Here is an 18907-nt window from a genome sequence, read left to right on the forward strand (position 1 = left end):
AAATGTCAATAAATTCAGATATGCAGGTGACAGTACCATTGTGGCAGAAAGTGAAGAAGAACTAAAGAGCCTCTTGATGAAACTGAAAGAGGAGAGCAAAAAACTTGGCTTAAAGCTCAACATTCAGAAAACGAAGATCATGACATCTGGTCCCATTACTTCATGGCAAATAGATGGGGAAACAGTGGAAACAGTGTCAGACTTTATTTTTGAGGGCTTCAAAATCACTGCAGATGGTGACTGCAGCTATGAAATTAAAAGATGCTTACTCCTTGGAAGGAAAGTTATGACCAACTTAGCATATTAAAAAGCAGAGACATTACTTTGCCAACAACAGTCCATCTAGTCAATGCTATGGTTTTTCCAATAGTCACATATGAATGTGAGAGTTGTACTATAAAGAAAGCTGAGCACTGAAGTACTGATGCTTTTGAACTGTGGTTTTGGAGAAGACTCTTGAGAGTCCCTTGGACTGCAAGGAGATCCAACCAATCCATCCTAAAGGAAATCAGTCCTGAATATTCATTGGAAGGACTGATCTTGAAGCTGAAACTCTAGTACTTTGGCCACCTGATGCAAAGAACTGACTCATTTGAAAAAATCCTGATGCTGGGAAAGATAGAAGGCAGGAGGAGAAGGGGTCAATAAAGGATGAGATGGTTGGATGGCCTCACTGACTCAATGAATATGAGTTTGAGTAAACTCTGGGAGTTGGTGATGGACAGGGAGGCCTGCTATACTGCAGTCCATGGAGTTGCAAAGAGTTGGACACGACAGAGCGACTGAACTGAACTGAACTGATTTTAAATCCTAAAAGATGATGCTGTTCAAGTGCTGCACTCAATATGCCAGCAAATTTGGAAGACTCAGCAGTGGCCACAGGACTGGTAAGGTCAGTCTTCATTCCATACCCATGGAAGGGCAGTGCCAAGAAATGTTCAAATTACCACACAATTGCACTCATTTCCCATGCTAACAAGGTAATGCTCAAAATTCTTCATGCTAAGCTTCAACTGTGTATGAACCAAGAACTTCCAAATGTGAAACCTGGATTTAGAAAACCAGAGAAACTGGAGATCAAATTGCTAACATCCATTGGATCATTGAAAAAGCAACAGAATTCCAGAAAAATGTCTTTTTCATTGACTACCCTATAGCCTTTGACTGTGTGGATCACAACAAACTGTGGAAAATTCTTAAAGAGATAGGAATACCATACCACCTTACTTACCTCCTGCAAAACCTGTATTCAGGTCAAGAAGCAACAGTTAGAACCATACAGGGAACAGCTGCTTCCAAAGCAACAATTTGGACTGCTTCCAAATCAGGAAAGGAGTACATCAAGGCTATATATTGTCACCTTGCTTATTTGACTTATATGCAAAGTACATCATGAGAAATGACGGGCTGGATGAAGCTGGAATCAAGATTGCTGAGAGAAATATCAATGATGTCAGATATGCACCTGATACCACCCTCATGGTAGAAAGTGAAGGGGAACTAAAGATCTTCTTGACAAAAGTGAAAGAGAAGTGTGAAAAAGCTGGCTTAACGTTCAACATTCAAGAAACTAAGATCAAGGCATCCTATCTCATCATTTCATTGCAATATATGGGGACATAGTGGAAACAATAACAGACTTTATTTCCAAAATCACTGCAGATGGTGACTGCAGCCATGAAATTAAAAGATGCTTGCTCCTTGGAAAAGGAGTTATAACAAACCTAGACAGAATATTAAAAAGCAGAGACATCACTTTGCCGACAAAGCCCATGTAGTCAAACCTATGGTTTTCCCAGTAGTTATGTACCAGTGTGAAAGTTGGACCATAAATAAGCCTGAGTGCTGAAGAACTGATGCTTTTGAACTGTGGTTCTGGAGAAGATAGTTGTGAGTCCCTTGGACCACAAGCAGATAAAGAAAGTCAGTCCTAAAGGAAATCAACCCTGAATTTTCCTTGGAAAGACTGATGATGAAGTTGAAGCTCCAGTACTTTGGCCACGTGATGTGAAGAGACAACTCAGTGGAAAAGCCCCCGATGCTGGAAAAGATGGAAGACAGGTTGAGAAGGGTACAAAAGAGGACAAGATGGTTGGATGGCATCACTGACATAATGGACATGGGTTTCAGCAAACTCCAAGAAATAGTGAAGGGCAAGGAACCCTGGTGTGCTGCTGTCCAAGCAGTTGCAAAGTGTTGGACATGACTCAGCGACTGAACAACAGCAACCTATATCCATATGCTGGGGGAAATAAGATGTTTTGTTTTATTTTTCATGTGTTTTCATTCACTACAATGCATTTATAACACTGAAGAAAATGAATTTGATTGGTCCACTGTTTATAGGATTAAACTTGGGAAAGAACCATCATCAGAATGGGCTCCAGGATTACTAATGTATAAGGGGCAGTTTGCCATTGTTTGAAACTTGCATATATTAAACTTTAGAAAATAGTAAAGGGCCAATAAGACTATATCTTCAGAGAACCAGATCTTCTGTAAAATTTTTGAAAGTTTTTCTCTAGTGTACCAACTCCTATGCAAAATGTACTTTGGGAAACTTGACTCAACCATAAAGATCCTTTTATCATTTCTGTTTAAATCACAGTGGGAGAAATAGCTTCACTTTTTGAGAGACTTCCTTAACTAACCCCTAGGTGGGGTTTCTGGTGGATGTCCTGTGATGGGAATGGCGACACTGAGATCTTTCTGTCCTGACTTGACTCCACCATCTTTCTAAGTGAACATTCACTGGAAGGAGCTCTCCCCATCATCCAGCTGTACATGTAAGATATGTAAGAAGCCCTGAGGATGTCAAAGCTCTAGTATCTAAGAAGCCTGTCTACTTCAGTAGCAGTTTGCTTAGAAAAATGTCATTCTTTCTGTATCCACAGGTACAACTTAAAGAATCCATCGAAAGTCTTCCTGCTAAAATGAATACTCAATTAGCAGAATCTGGATTGAACTTGAGTGTTGGTCAGAAACAACTGGTGTGCCTTGCCAGGGCTCTTCTCAGGAAGAATCAGATATTGATTCTTGACAAAGCCACATCATATGTGGATCCAAGGTATGGAGCTGAGCCCAGGAAATGTTGAACTGACTTGTAAATGTGGTAAATGGAAAGCATTTAGTGAATCTTCGAAATGTTTCTAAGTGCTTGCTTGGCCTCATGGATATCGGTTGATAATATTAATTCCAGAAAACAAAGGATAAAACCAAGACATGTTATATGGTGTCAATGTTGTTATGAGGCATCATAAGAGAGCTGAATTCCTAAATCCAGCTCCTGATAGTTTCAAGCAATTTGGAGGGAAGACTAATTTTCCATCATTTTATGAAAAATAGTAAATTTCTAAGTAGAGTTTTTACTTAGTTTTTTTAGGAACAAGACTATATGTTAAAGTATTGACTTTTAAAAACATTGTAAAAATATCATAGGATATTTTTAAGTCTTAAGTCTGCTCTTCCTGTCTTTACTGAACTAAATCAACTTCTTTGTTTCTAGAACTGATGAGTTAATACAAAAACAAATTCGTGAGAGATTTGCCCAGTGCACTGTGGTGATCATTGCACACAGGTTGAGCACCGTTATTGACTCTGATTGGATAATGGTAAGACCCTCACCATTTTCACCATTTATGTTCAATTTTCAATGTATCCTTCCTTGTAAAATTTGATAGGAACCTCCATTAATGTTTCTCTTAGTTTCTTCTCTCATTCCTGAAAATTACCCAAGTACTTAACTATACTTTTAGAATGTACTATTAAATAATATATCCAATAATCTTGTATTTTCATATTAAAAGTTTGAGTTGTCATTTCTTTATGATGGCCAACTGTTAAAATATTCCAAACCCAAGTTATAGCTCCATATTTTAGTGGGGTAGAACACAGCCATTTTCTCTGTGTCATAGTTGTTTCAGCATTTTTGGATTCCCTTATCAAAGTAATAGCTCGAATTTAGACTGCCAGGAGGTTGATGGCTAAAGTTGTAGAATTTCTCAGGAGTCCATGAGAAGAAAAGGCCTAGTGAGAAAAACAGTATTTTTTAACTGAAAGGATTTAATATGAGAAATGTATTACATAGGGATTAGAGGGCTAGAAAAGTGAAACCCTGGGGTAATGATTTTAGAAAGCAGCTACCATAAGCTCAGACAGGTCTTCAGACCTGAGAACTAGGAAGAGAGGCCCTAAGGAATTGATGCTCGTACCTGTGAGGAGAGGTCACTGCCCGGTTGCTGGTCATGTTTGTGAGGGGGCAGGATGGGGCTGGTTCTCCAGGTGCTAATAGCCGGGAGCTGGAGTCAGGTCCCAGGGCTGAGGTGACGCTAGTAGCAGATTCAGGTAGAACATTAGCTGTGTTCCCCACCTTCAGTCTCCCTCTAGTGCCCCCTACTGGCAGGACCTAACAAAGGCCACCTGGCAAAAGAGTCTCTGAACTGCTGCAGTGACTTGCAGAGACCCAGCTTCTGCATCACAGATGAGAGTTTGGAAAGAAAGGCAAATCAGGGAGGAGAGACTAACTAAACAACCAGCGAGTCTCTTAACAATAGCTCTGTTCTGTACACATGGCAGGCTCCAGGCTTTGGTCTCTGGATATCTGTCTAATATCATCCTTTCCAGGTTTGCTTGGCTCTTTCTTCCTTAGGAATTTAATATTTCCTTCCTTAGCTTTATTTCCTTCCTCCATCTATTCCTTTTCTCTCTCTTTTTCATCTTTTTCCTTGTCCTTTCCCTCAGTTGCTTGCTCAGTTTCAATACATGAGAAATGGGATGTGGCTTTATAACATAAAGAAAACATTCCTCAAAGGAAAAACTTTGACAGCAAATAGTCTCAGGGAATGCAAGATACTTTAAGGTATGTTGATAGTCCATACAAAACAGGTAATAATCACTAATGAATGGTCAGTAATACCCACAGTTCCTTATGTCTAAGGATAATAGTACCATCTCTTTTGACTTCTTGGGCAGCTTCTGGAATATCACCTCCTGTCCTTACTTCACATGCATTGTCAGATGGGATCATCAGTGGGGCACTGAGTAGATACCAGGCTGTCAGCATTGAGGCAGTGCCTGTAGTCTCACTCCCCAAGCTGGACGTGCCTTCCTCTGGGAAGGGAGATGACAGGAGAGGGGCATTCCTAACCAAAAGGATGCTCTAGGCTCCAAGCAGTGTGTATGGCTATTTGGACTAGACATCACGGTAGGAAGCAGGTTCTACTTGCAGACTTTCATGAGAGATGGGGTGGCATTCAAGATTGCCCAACAGTGATTCTTAATGTCTAGAAATGTTTTGTGTCAGGCATCCTTAGTCCTTCATTTTGTGTTCTTGAATGCTAATTGGAAAAGTAACCTTTTATTTCTAGTTTTTACCTGTCACTTTGTTGGTCTTACCTCTCAACATTGTATTTCAAAGACTGTCCCCCAACGCACCATTTTTCCATAACAAATAAATTATGCTGTGAAATTTACCTATTTCAAGTTCTTTGGTAGGCTTTAGACATAGTAGCAGAAAGATGGCTTGATCTCCAGCTCAGTTAAGGGTCTGTTCAATTAAATTCTTTGTTCCTAAATGTACCCTGAAGATTTATTTTTGGATTTTGGTATTACAGCATTAATGACATTCATGGTAGCAGATTCTTTTTATCATCTAATTCTTAGAAGTACTGTCAGCTTGAAATGTGTGGTTGGTTAGGGAAACTGAAGAAGGTCAGAATTAGGAGGACATGTCGCCTGGTCAGTCCTAAAGTGTTATCACTCAGCACCTGATTTGCAGATGTGAACATCTATACCTTCTCAACCAGTCAGCTTTCTTGATATTATCAAAATACATTCAGTTTTTAAATTCTTTACTTACTGGTTTGTTGTTCAGTCACTCAGTCATGTCCAACTCTTTGCAACCCCATGGACTGCAGCATGCCAGGCTTCACTGTCTTTCGCTATCTACCAGAGCTCACTCAAACTCATGTTCAATGAGTCAGTGATCCCATCCAACCATCTCACCTTATGTCATCCCCTTCTCCTCCTTCTCCCAGTCTTTCCCATCATCAGGGTCTTTTCCAGTGAGTTGGCACTTTGCATCAGATGGCCAAAGTATTGGGGCCTCAGCTGCAACATCAGTCCTTCCAGTGAATATTCAGGGTTGATTTCCTTTGAGATTGACTGGTTTGATCTCCTACAGTCCAGGGAACTCTTAAGAGTCTTCTCCAGCACCACAGTTCAAAAACATCATTTCTTAGACCAGCACTCAGCCTTCTTTATGGTCCAACTCCCACATCCATACATGACTTCTGGAAAAACCATAGCTTTGACTATATGGGCCTTTGTCAGCAAAGCAATGTCTACTTTGTAATGCACTGTCTAGGTTTGGCATAACTTTTCTTGCAAGTGTCTTTTACTTACCAATATCTCCTGATAAGGACATTATAAATTTCTATAACCTCACATTTTTTCTCTCTTGGTCAATGTCTATGAACAAATATTTAAAGTAGTTTCATGAAGCAGCTCACTGCTCGTCCCTCCCCAACTTTCTAGTTTTGTCTCACTCTGTTCTTCCTCCTTCCTTTACAGCTAAAACCACACTAATGGTCTTTCAGTTCTCCAGATTCAATGTTCACTCTCTTACAATGCGCCCTCTCTAGACTATTGGCTTAGTCTAAGGTGCCTGCAGTGGAAATGGTGAGATGGTGGGAGCTGGGGTAGATAAGGAAGTGGAGCCAAGTGGACTGTGTGATGGATTGAACATGGGCTCTGAGGGCAGAGAGAGAGGTTGACGCTGGTTTCTGGGTGCAGAGACTGAGCATCTGGATGAAGGGGGAAAATGGAGAGAGAAGGGAAAGGCAAGGGTTCTGTTTGGAGCCTGTCACCTTTGTGATGGATGACCTTGTTTCCAGGAAAGGATCTTACCCTTCACTGTGGAGCGGCTCTTTCCACTCCTGTGTTGGGAGACCTTCAGTTTAAGGTCCCCTGGTTGAGGTCATCAGTGATGTCATGGGGAGGTCCCACGAGGAGATGTAAACTTGGCCCTGTGTTTACATCTCGGTCTGAGCTGGTTGTGGTTGCTGACTCTTCTGGTAAGAATAACAGGATTAGACCTCAGGGCACCAAGAGACAGGCATCCCCCAGCTTCAGGGTTGGGAATTGTCCTCTGTGCTCCATTCACCCCAGGTGTAAAACTTATATGTTATTCTAGAGCTTCTAATTACCAGTTGGCTTTCAATATAGCAAAAACATCACAAATAATGTTCTCTCTCAAACCTTCAATTTTTGAGGCAATCTTATTTTTATTTCTTGCTTTAGAACTATAGACATACCTTGTTTTATTGTGCTTCCCAGATATTGCATTTTGTACAAATTGAGAGCTTGTCATAAACCTGCATCGAGCAAGTCTATAGGCACCATTTTTCCAACAGCATCTGCTTATTCCATGTCTCTGTGTCACCTTTTGGTAATTCTCACAATATACCAAACATTTTCACTATCATTGCAGTTGCTCTGGTGATCTGTAACATCAATGATCTTTGATATTATTATTATGACTTAGTGAAGTCTCTGATGATGGTTAATATTTTTTAGCAATGCCTTATTTTTAAGTTAAGGTCTGTGCGTTTTTTTTTTTTTTTTCAGACATAATGCTATTGCACACATGCTTGGGTATAGTATAGTGTAAACATAACTTCTATACGCCCCAGAAAACCAGAAAATTCACATGACTCACTTTACTGCAATATTCAGTGTATTCTGGTGTTCTGAAACTGAACCCGCAGTAGCTCTGAGGGATGCCTATACCAGTTACTTTCTGGAAAGCAAGTGATTGTTCTGAAAGCTTTAAGGATATAAAGAAAAGTCAATCTGCTGCAAAGCCTGATGCTTCACAGGGAGGGCTGCCAGCCTTGGGGAGGGGCTGGGGAAGTGACAGATGCTGACGAAGGGCATAACCAACAGTGCTGTCACCATAAAGGCCTGTCACTGAAAGTGTTAAGGTGTAATAATTACATACTGTTCCACTGATGAATACTTTGGCACAAAAATAGATGGATATTTTCTTTTATTCTGTTTTTTAAAATGAAGAGCCTAACTCACACATTTTTTTGTTGTTGTTGTTGTTACCAAGAGGCAATAAATGTGCAAGGTAAAATTAGGAAAAAGCTTTTTAAATCTCATAAAGGAAGATTACAAAATATGCACCACCAGAAAGTAACAGTTGTGTAGTGCTATAATATTATTTGGATAAAATTAAAACCATTAATAGTTTGATAATTAGTCATGCAAAACAGAGTATTTCATCAGCAGAATTTTTATAGCAACAATATATTCTTAAAATCCCCCATGTCATTAATTAATTTTCTATAGCATGTTTTTAATAGCTGCCTAAAGAGGAGAGTAAAAAAGTTGGCTTAAAGCTCAACATTCAGAAAACGAAGGTCATAGCATCCAGTCCTATCACTTCATGGGAAATAGATGGGGAAACAGTGTCAGATTTTATTTTGGGGGGCTCCAAAATCACTGCAGATGGTGACTGCAGCCATAAAATTAAAAGACGCTTACTCCTTGGAAGGAAAGTTATGACCAACCTAGAGAGCATATCTAAAAGCAGAGACATTACTTTGCTGACTAAGGTCCATCTAGTCAAGGCTATGGTTTTTTCCTGTGGTCATGTTATGGATGTGAGAGTTGGATTGTGAAGAAGGCTGAGCGCCAAATAATTGATGCTTTTGAACTGTGGTGTTAGAGAAGACTCTTGAGAGTCCCTTGGACTGCAAGGAGATCCATCCAGTCCATTCTGAAGGAGATCAGCCCTGGGATTTCTTTGGAAGGAATGATGCTAAAGCTGAGACTCCAGTACTTTGGCCACCTCATGCGAAGAGTTGACTCATTGGAAAAGACCCTGATGCTAGGAGGAATTGTGGGTAGGAGGAGAAGGGGACGACAGAGGATGAGATGGCTGGATGGCATCACTGATTCGATGGATGTGAGTCTGAGTGAACTCTGGGAGTTGGTGATGGACAGGGAGGCCTGGCGTGCTGCGATTCATGGGGTCACAAAGAGTCGGACATGACTGAGTGACTGAACTGAACTGAAAATTTCATCTTAGAGATTGAGTATAATTAATCTGAAACTTTGACATAATATGGGCTTCCCTGGTGGCTCGGACTGTTAAGAATCTGCCTGCAATGCAGGAGACTCAGGTTTGATCCCTGGATCAGGAAGATCCCCTGCAGAAGGGAAGGGCTACCCACTCCAGTATTCTTGCCTGTAGAATTCCATGGACAGAGGAACCTAGCAGTTACAGTCCATGAGGTCACAAAGAGTCGGACATTACTGAGCAACTAACACTTCTCACTTTAGAGATTATATATTTTTTAAATTTTCACTTTTATTCAAAAATCTTGAAATGATTAGATGGATATAGTTTTGCTTAGTGTAAGTGAACAAGAGAAAAGGCTTGTTGGGAAACAACTGTGACCCAGTTAATAGCTTTGTGTATGTGTTGGCTCTCTGAAGGAATTTACCCAGTTTTGGTTCATTAAACCATTTCAGAATTTTATTTTCCAAGGAAATTCTCTTAATTTTAAGTATCTTAAAGATGTCATAATAGCATCTAAGTTATGATTAAGCATAAAAGTCATAACAGCAACTAAGTTAATCGTCCTCATTTGCTCCAAAATAGTGGAGCAAGACAGACAAATTAGAAATCCTTTTCCTCCTAAGACTCACTGCTGTCTCTACATTAGAGGGTTCTTCCTACAGATTTTACGATTAGCTGGGTGCTTGTGACCTGCTTTCTCTGTAGCCCATAGCACAGCTATTGCCTCCAATTCCTGCACACTGCAGCCTTCATATCACCTGAATTCTCCCTAGAACCATGAACAAAGAGGCATGTGACAGTCTGCACTTGCATTAACAGTATTGTTGTTTGTGGTCAACATTTTCACTGTCTGCAGCTAGAGAATTCTTTGGAAATGAATGATGAAGAACCAAAACCAGGGACAGGAAACTCAGATTCCACCTCTTTTGTTTATAGTCAGTCTTATGATGTTATGTTCTTTATGTTTCTTCCTCAACACAAACCTCTTGTCAGTAGAATTTTTCTCAGAGAAATCAAAACCAGAAACTGTTGTAATATACCCACCTGGAAAGCACAAAACAGCTCATACCTAACTAGAGTTTTACTTAAGTTCTGTTTTTCACCTTCATGGAACATTTCTTTCAGAAGCCTACATGGCTGCAATTAGAATATTTCAGAAGTGGAAACTCCTTCAAAAACTCCAAAATATTTCACTTAAGTTTTCAAAGGAAAATAACGAATATGGAGGTAGAAAGCCCAGGTTGGGAGAAGAGATTACTTTAAGAGGGAAGTGCTTATGAGCAAAGGCAGCAGATTTGGGAAAGTGACTATGGAGGTGACTGTGACCCAGCCTTCATCACCCCCCTAGTGAGAGACTAATTTATTATTTCAAGATCTAGGAAAGGATTTTGAGCTAATTCTTGCCACGTTGCCCTATCACTGAGAAAATCACGGGCACCCATGTTACCAATGAGGGACCCATGATGCAAGTTTGGACAGTGGTCCCTGTGTCATTACCTGGCAGCCAGAAACAGAAATATGACACAGACCTTCCCCGTGCAACTCTACTTGTCGATAGGTGTGGCTCTCTCTCTCTATTGTTGTCATCATTTCTTATCAGGCTCTAACTTCGTCCTCTCCTGCCCTGCTCCTCTCTGTGCACTCGCTCACCTCTCCTTGCATTCCTCTTTTTCACTGATGGCATCTTGCCAATGAATGGATCAAGTTATCTTGCAGTGGGTCCATTTAATTTTTATGTCTAGACAGCTACCAGGAATATCTACACATAAACAGGTTTGATAAACACATCTTCATTGAGCTTATGTAACTCACTTACTTGTCAAAAATAATGTAGTTTGACTTAACCTACTAGAGCTTGACAAGTAATTCAAGATTGGATTTCCTGGAGAGATCTTGGGGTTCAGGGATTATTATCACACCAAATTTAATGTGTGATTTAGTTTATAGTTTAACTTGTGTTACAGAAAGTGTGGGGACATAGTGGGAAATTCTACGAGATTTTTCTTATAGGGGATGAAAAAAATCCAAAGCTATACCTATTTTTCTGTACATAAAGAGCATTTAGATTTGCTTTATGTTTATTTATTCTGAAATATCTGGAATCTTTGATCAAGCCAGTGATGTAAAAGCTAACGTGGTAAAATTCTGTTTCCAGCTATTTTTCAGTCTATGTCCCATCTTAGCTCTTGTAGCCTCTATTGTCTTGCCTTTTAAGTTTAATTAGCACCAGTTTACTTTTGCTTTTATTTCTTTTCTTTGGGAGACTGTTCTAAGAAAATATTGCTGTAGTTTATCTCAAAGTGTTCTCTGCCTGTGTTTTCCTTTTGTTTTTAGTAACCAGTCTTATCTTAGGTCTTTAAACTAGTTTGAGTTTATTTTTATGTCTGGTATAAAAGGCAGAGGAACTGACATCAAACTGCCAACATCCTCTGGATCATGGAAAAAGCAAGAGAGTTCCAGAAAAACATCTATTTCTGCTTTATTGACTATGCCAAAGCCTTTGACTGTGTGGATCACAATAAACTGTGGAAAATTCTGAAGGAGATGGGAATACCAGACCACCTGACTTGCCTCTTGAGAAATCTGTATGCAGGTCAGGAAGCAACAGTTAGAACTGGACATGGAACAACAGACTCGTTCCAAACAAGAAAAGGAGTATGTCAAGGCTGTATATTGTCACCCTGCTTATTTAACTTCTATGCAGAGTACATTCATGAGAAACGCTGGACTGGAAGAAACACAAGCTGGAATCAAGATTGCCGGGAGAATTATCAATAACCTCAGATATGCAGATGACACTACCCTTATGGCATAAAGTGAAGAGGAACTAAAAAGCCTCTTGATGAAAGTTAAAGTGGAGAGTGAAAAAGTTGGCTTAAAGCTCAACATTCAGAAAATGAAGATCATGGCATCCAGTCCCATCACTTCATGGGAAATAGATGGGGAAACAGTGGAAAACAGTGTCAGACTTTATTCTGGGGGGCTCCAAAATCACTGCAGATGGTGACTGCAGCCATGAAATTCAAAGATGCTTACTCCTTGGAAGAAAAGTTATGACCAACCTAGACAGCATATTCAAAAGCAGAGACATTACTTTGCCAACCAAGGTCCGTCTAGTCAAGGCTATGGTTTTTCCTGTGGTCATGTATGGATGTGAGAGTTGGACTGTGAAGAAGGCTGAGCGCTGAAGAATTGATGCTTTTGAACTGTGGTGTTGGAGAAGACTCGTGAGAGTCCCTTGGACTGCAAGGAGATCCAGCCAGTCCATTCTGAAGATCAGCCCTGGGATTTCTTTGGAAGGAATGATGCTAAAGCTGAAACTCTATTACTTTGGCCACTTCATGCAGAGTTGACTCATTGGAAAAGTCTCTGATGCTGGGAGGGATTGGGGGCAGGAGGAGAAGGGGACGACAGAGGATGTGATGGCTGGATGGCATCACAGACTCGATGGACATGAGTCTGAGTGAACTCCGGGAGATGGTGATGGACAGGGAGGCCTGACGTGCAGCAATTCATGGGGTCTCAAAGAGTCGGGCACGACTGAACGACTGAACTGAACTGACGAGGGAGTATTCTGATTTCTTTCATTTCCAGGTATGCAGCTTTCCCAGAACTATCTAGCAAAGAGACTGTCTTTTCTTCAATATAAATTCTTACCTAATCTTTCATAGATTAATTGAACACAGATATTTGGAGACCTGTGTTTTAGAACTGCAGTTTTTCTTCTTCAACATCAGGAGGAACAGTTATGTTCTCTCTATGCTAAGCTTAAGTAAAATTGCACATTCAGGGCATCTAAATTGACATGCCCAATTGACATAGAAAATTCATTATATGGATGAGACATTCAATTATTCTTGGACTCTTTTGAGAAAGGTGCTCTTAACAATGATTCACAGTATAAGCAAAAGATTATTAGGAATATGACCTTTGTGAGACTTAAAAAATGGTTCCAATTAAATACAAAGGATGAAGTTAACTGCGATACCTACATGTAGAAAAAATAACTTGTGTCTTGTTTAGAGTTCCAGCATATTCTCTTCTTTAAAAAAAAATAACATTATTAATTTATTTTTGGCTGTGCTGGGTCTTCGTTGCTTTGTGGGCTTTTCTCTAGTTGCGGCAAATGTGCAGACTTCTCCTTGCAGAGGCTTCTGTTGTGTGGAGCACAGGCTCTAGGCGCTTAGGCTTCAGTAGTTGTGACATGTGGGCTCAGTAGTTGTGGGGCATGAACTAATTTGCTCCACAGCATGTGGGGTCTTCCCAGACTAGGGATCAGACCTGTGACTCCTGCATTGGCAGGCAGATTCTTTTACCACTAAGCCACCAGGTAAACCCATACCACATATTCTCTTTAGATACATTTATTCTAAATATGACCTAGATGAAGAATTAAATCCCACTTAACATCAGAACTATTTTTGTAGTTGTATTATTTGGGTCAGTTGTTTCAGGTACGTTTTCCCCCTCAATAACCATTAACCAAGATCACTCAAAAGTAGAAAGGCAGAGCTAAGAGCCCCTTCTTCTCCCTTTCAATTTCCAATTAGCAGGTTTGTTAATGAGCAATAAAAGGGGTGAAAGGCAGGCAGCTTAAGAAAGAAAGAGAAAGAAGCAAATAAAGGTAATTTGTGAAAACATATTCGGATCCTAGGCAGTTCAGGTTGGGCCGCCCCATGTGCTGTGCAGGCTGTGATCACTTCAATTTCAAGCTCAATTTCTTATTTGCTTTTATAGTCTTATCCAAAAAGAAAACTGGATTTCTAGAAATTCCTTCTGTGCACAGCAGTTCTGCAAAAGCTGCTTATATAGCAGCTCTTTTTGCCAGCCTTCCACTCTCATAATAATAAACTGCAGCCACAGCCAACTTCAGGAAGCATCTTAACCTCTTGGACAAGGGGTTCTGCCCCTCTTGTTGTTCAGTTGCTCAGTCTCTCAGTTTCCTACTCTTCATGGACTGCAGCACTCCAGACTTCCCTGTTCTTTACTACTTACCAGAGTTTGCTCAAACTAATGTCCATTCAATTGGTGATGCCATCCAACCATCTCATCCTCTGCTGTCCCCTTCTCCTCCTGCCTTCAATCTTTCCCAGCATCAGGGTCTTTTGCAGTGAATCAGCTCTTTCCATTAGGTGGCCAAAGTAATGGAGCTTCAGCTTCAGTGTTAGTCCTTCCAGGAGGGGCTGACATAATCCAGGACCCTAAAGAAATTCCAGAAGCATTTACCTTTTTTCCCCCAAATATCGCTCAGATTGTCAAATCAACTTGACAATTAATTTGTTGTCAGGACACTGCCATGTGGTTTGTATGATGTCAACCTACTTTTTAGATAAATGCAGTCTGATTTTGTTGAATCAAGACATTTCCCAACTCTGTGTATCTATAAATAGCCCTCAAAGGTCAGAGTCCGAGCGCTAAAAGCACTAACTAATGATAACAACCCCAAATGCCCTGGGCAGAATGTAAAATACTACAGACTGTTCAGTTCCAATTACCATATTCTAAAATTTTCATTTTCTTCCTTTCCTATAGCCATATAATGATGAAAGGCTGGGCTGGGCCCTTGTCTCCCAGTAAAACAGGGGAATCAAACCACTTAAATACCTCTAGTCCTATCACCTAAATTCTCCCTGTCGTGCCCCCTCTTGAAATATTGTCTGAGTTATATTACCAGGGGATATTGTGTGCTAATGGGTTTCTTTCTGCTGTTAACAGGTTTTGGATTCAGGGACACGGAAAGAATATAATCGGCCATATAAGTTGCTGCGAGATAGAAACAGCCTGTTTTACAAGCTGGTGCAACAACTGGGTGAGGCGGAGGCTGCTGATCTCACTGAAAGGGAAAAATAGGTGAGCCTGCTGCGGGAAGTTGTAATTAAAATTCACCTCCAGGATTAACTGTTCACAGAATCTCCACCAAGGGTCTGGGAACAAGCACTCTATGCTCATTTCAATTAGAAGCCACCAGAGAGAAAGCTTCTTGACTGGGTCTTAACAACATGTGGCAGGTGGAAGGCAGGTCTGCTGAGAATCTGCAGCAGTGTTGGGGGTGGGGTCGGGATGTGTGCACCCTTCTGTGTGCACACACCTGTGCCTGAGACAGATTTTGGATCGACCTTCCACATATTCAGACTCTGAGTTGAGATTCTCATGGAGCACTGAACACTCATTTTGCAGACCCTTTACATTCATTCTGATTGGTGCTCAGTATATTAGTGATACAAGTTCTGATGAGAAATATCCAGCAAATTTGAGAGTTTAAGGGGAAAAATCTTGGAATATTTTGATTCTAGGAAGATCTTCCAGAGAAAGGTGTAGGTCTATTCTGTTTTGTAATCTATAAAGAAAACTCTTACCTGAAATTATCACTTTCTCCCTAATTCTTTGTTGTTTAGAATTAGGTCCACTTGTCCCCCATGCTTCCTGTATATTCTAGAAGATGAAATTGTTATCAGGACAAATCAAGAACTCACAACACCTTCACACTGTAGTCTGAAAGGTGCCTGAAGTTTACAGAGCACTTTCACAGAGATGAGGTGTGTGAGGCACTAAGTACTATATGTGGTGTGAGGAAGGGGCTCGATGGGTAACACTAAGGTCCCATGGTATCTTCCTAACAGAGGTGTAGTGGTGACCAAGTTCTGGTTTAAGAGGCTTAGCCACTGTCATGTAGCCATCTGTAAGTCTTTCTGGAACCAGGTGGGATTGGGACTGAGGTTGATGGGAAGATAGAGGGAGGGAAGGAAGGCCTACTGTTTTTGCCCCTTAACATGCATGGCTCAGGGTGGAATTTGGCTTCCCTATTGAAAATTTATCCCTGGATGTTAAATTATTGGTGTAGTTTCCATTCTTCATTCTTTTCTGCCTCTCCCAGATTTTCTTTTGTAAATAGAATAAGATTATTTGTGTAATATTTAAAATGTCTTAAAGAAAATATGTCCCAGTGTCTTAAATACTTCTATATGAAAGATTTATCTAAAATGTGGCCTGAGTTCCTCACTGTCTCCTCTCAGTCCTCTCTAGAAATGAGGAAATGCAGAGCAGGGCCTTCCGCTGCTCATTGGGTAGAAGACTTCCTGGGTCCCAGAGTTGGCTGAAGAGCTGGCAGAGCTAGAGTTCATGCTTAGGTTTAGGGAAAAGGAATTCTGTGTTCTGAACTTTTCATAAGTACTTACATTGTGTGCGAATGTTGAGAAGCTGAACAAGGAACTCTGTATATTTTTTATGCCTGAAATTCAGAGAGTGCTTTTATCCACTAGAGTGTCTCCCAGTCAGATTATCCCTCCTGAGACCTCCGGAGCCAGGAATCTCCCAAACCCTTTTGCTCTTTTGACCTGAGGCATTTCACATCAAAAAGAGGTGTTCCCACCTGTTTGTCAAAGTCTTCATTTTAAAACTATATTATTATGACATTGAGTAATGAGAAATACTGCTACTGCTAAGTCGCTTCAGTCCTGTCTGACTGTGTACGAGCCCATAGACGGCAGTCTACCAGGCTCCGCCATCCCTGGGATTCTCCAGGCAAGAACACTAGAGTGGGTTGCCATTTCCTTCTCCAATGCATGAAAGTGAAAAATGAAAGTGAAGTCGCTTAGTTGTGTCCGACTCTTTGTAACCCCATGGGCTGCAGCCTACCAGGCTCCTCCATCCATGGGATTTTCCAGGCAAGAGTATGGGAGTGGGTTGCGAATGAGAAATAGAACACAGAATTTTAGATTGGTCCAGATAATAAGATAATAGGATTCAACCCTCTCTTTGTACAGGTGAGAAAACTAAGGTGCTTTAGAAGGAAGGTCAGTCAGTTCTTTCACTCAGTCGCATCTGACTCTTTGCGACCCCATGAATTGCAGCACGCCAGGCCTCCCTGTCCATCACCAAATCCCGGAGTTCACTCAGACTCGTGTCCATCGAGTCAGTGATGCCATCCAGCCATCTCATCCTCGGTCGTTCCCTTCTCCTCCTGCCCCCAATCCCTCCCAGCATCAGAGTCTTTTCCAATGAGTCAACTCTTCGCATGAGGTGGCCAAAGTACTGGAGTTTCAGCCTTAGCATCATTCCTTCCAAAGAAATCCCAGGGCTGATCTTCTTTAGAATGGACTGATTGGATATCCTTGCAGTCCAAGGGACTCTCAAGAGTCTTCTCCAACATCACAGTTCAAAGCTATCAATTCTTCAGCGCTCAGCTTTCTTCACAGTCCAACTCTCATATCCATACATGACTACTGGAAAAACCATAGCCTTGACTAGACGGATCTTTATTGGCAAAGTAATGTCTCTGCTTTTGAATATGCGATCTGGGTTGCTCATAGCTTCTCTTCCAAGGAGTAAGTGTCTTTTAATTTCATGGCTGCAGTCACCATCTGCAGTGATTTTGGAGCCCCAAAAAATAAAGTCTGACACTGTTTCCACTGTTACCCTGTCTATTTCCCATGAAGTGGTGGGACCAGATGCTATGATTTTCGTTTTCTGAATATTGAGCTTTAAGCCAACTTTTTCACTCTCCACTTTCACTTTCCTCAAGAGGCTTTTTAGTTCCTCTTCACTTTCTGCCATAAGGGTGGTGTCTCTGCATATCTGAGGTTATTGATATTTCTCCTGGCAATCTTGATTCCAGCTTGTGCTTCTTCCAGCCCAGCGTTAGGTGGCCCTATGTATATGACTGGTGTTAAGCTAGTCTGCAGCAGACACAGAATTATAAATTTGTTCTTTCAGTAAATATTTTTAATCAAGCATAACATACATACTGAAGCAGACATAAGTCATAGAATTAGAAATCTTGTGATTCCAGGTCTAGTAATCCTGCACCTACTCTAACAGTACTAATGGTAAATTACATTTGTGTAGTCCTTTATAATTTATTTCATACAGTTCACACATGTATGATTTCACTTAATCTCCTCATGGTCCATTTTTATCCCATGTCATGGATGAGGAGAGTTTGTCCAGGGCTCACTCAAGGTCACAGAGCTGGTCCAGGAAGCACAGAGGGGTAATTGCTGAGGGAGGCTGGGTGCTGTCCTAGGTATTGTGTTCTGTGTCAAGCCTGAGAACACTGCTCCTGTCACTTGGTAGCCAAGGTAAGGCCAGTCACCGAAGTTCACAGAGAGGCAGAACCTCACTCTTGGATTTCAGTCCTGCCACTGGCTCAGGTCACCTCTACAGAAACAAATACATTTCTTAATTCTCATCACATCTTGACATTATTTCTGCATACTCTGCATCCTCATAGGAGGATAAACCATCAGACTATCAGTTCATTGTTCAGAGCTGTAACATGGGGACCAGTAGCCTAAGTCACAAGGGTTTCACTGATAGAACAAAATTCACTCATCTGAGAAGAAAACCCAACATCTGGGAGAAGGTGCTTCCACATCACATTTTCTTGAACTCGTAGCTCAGGTGAGCTGATCACTGTCTGATTGACCCTTTTTGAATGATCCATGAAATAGTAGAGAAAGTACCTTTTAGACATATAAAGCTAAAGGGGGCAGTAGTTTGCGAGGGCTGCCATACAAAGACCAAAGAGTAGGGGACTTAAACAGCAGAAACTTATATCCTCACAGCCCTGGAGGTTGGAAGTCTGAGGTCAGGGTGTCAATAGGGTTGTTTCCCTCTGAGGTCTCGCTCCTTGTCTTGGAGACACCATCTTCCCTCTGTGTCTCACATGCTCTAACCTCTCTGCCAGCCTGTGTCCTGGTCTCTTCTTATGAGAACTCCAGTTTGTTAGATTAGGACCCACCTGTATGATTTCATTTTAACTTTCTTGCCTCTTTAAAGATGCTGTCTCCAAACACAGTCACATTCTGTGGTACTGGGGAA

At 41.1% G+C, this 18907-nt stretch overlaps 1 protein-coding gene across 1 annotated transcript in view; it reads left to right on the top strand.

Annotated features, from left to right (window-relative positions):
* Positions 1–14938, top strand: part of LOC138089048 (ATP-binding cassette sub-family C member 4-like) — a 159708-nt gene extending 144770 nt beyond the window's left edge. Inside the window, exons 28-30 of the mRNA XM_068984371.1 lie at positions 2895–3067; positions 3506–3611; positions 14804–14938. Of these exons, the coding sequence (XP_068840472.1) occupies positions 2895–3067; positions 3506–3611; positions 14804–14938 (414 nt within the window). The remainder of the gene's footprint in view (positions 1–2894; positions 3068–3505; positions 3612–14803) is intronic.
* The last annotated feature ends 3969 nt before the right edge of the window (positions 14939–18907 follow it).

The sequence above is a fragment of the Capricornis sumatraensis genome, chromosome 12 (genome assembly GCF_032405125.1).
Source record: "Capricornis sumatraensis isolate serow.1 chromosome 12, serow.2, whole genome shotgun sequence".
Classification (NCBI taxonomy): domain Eukaryota; kingdom Metazoa; phylum Chordata; class Mammalia; order Artiodactyla; family Bovidae; genus Capricornis; species Capricornis sumatraensis.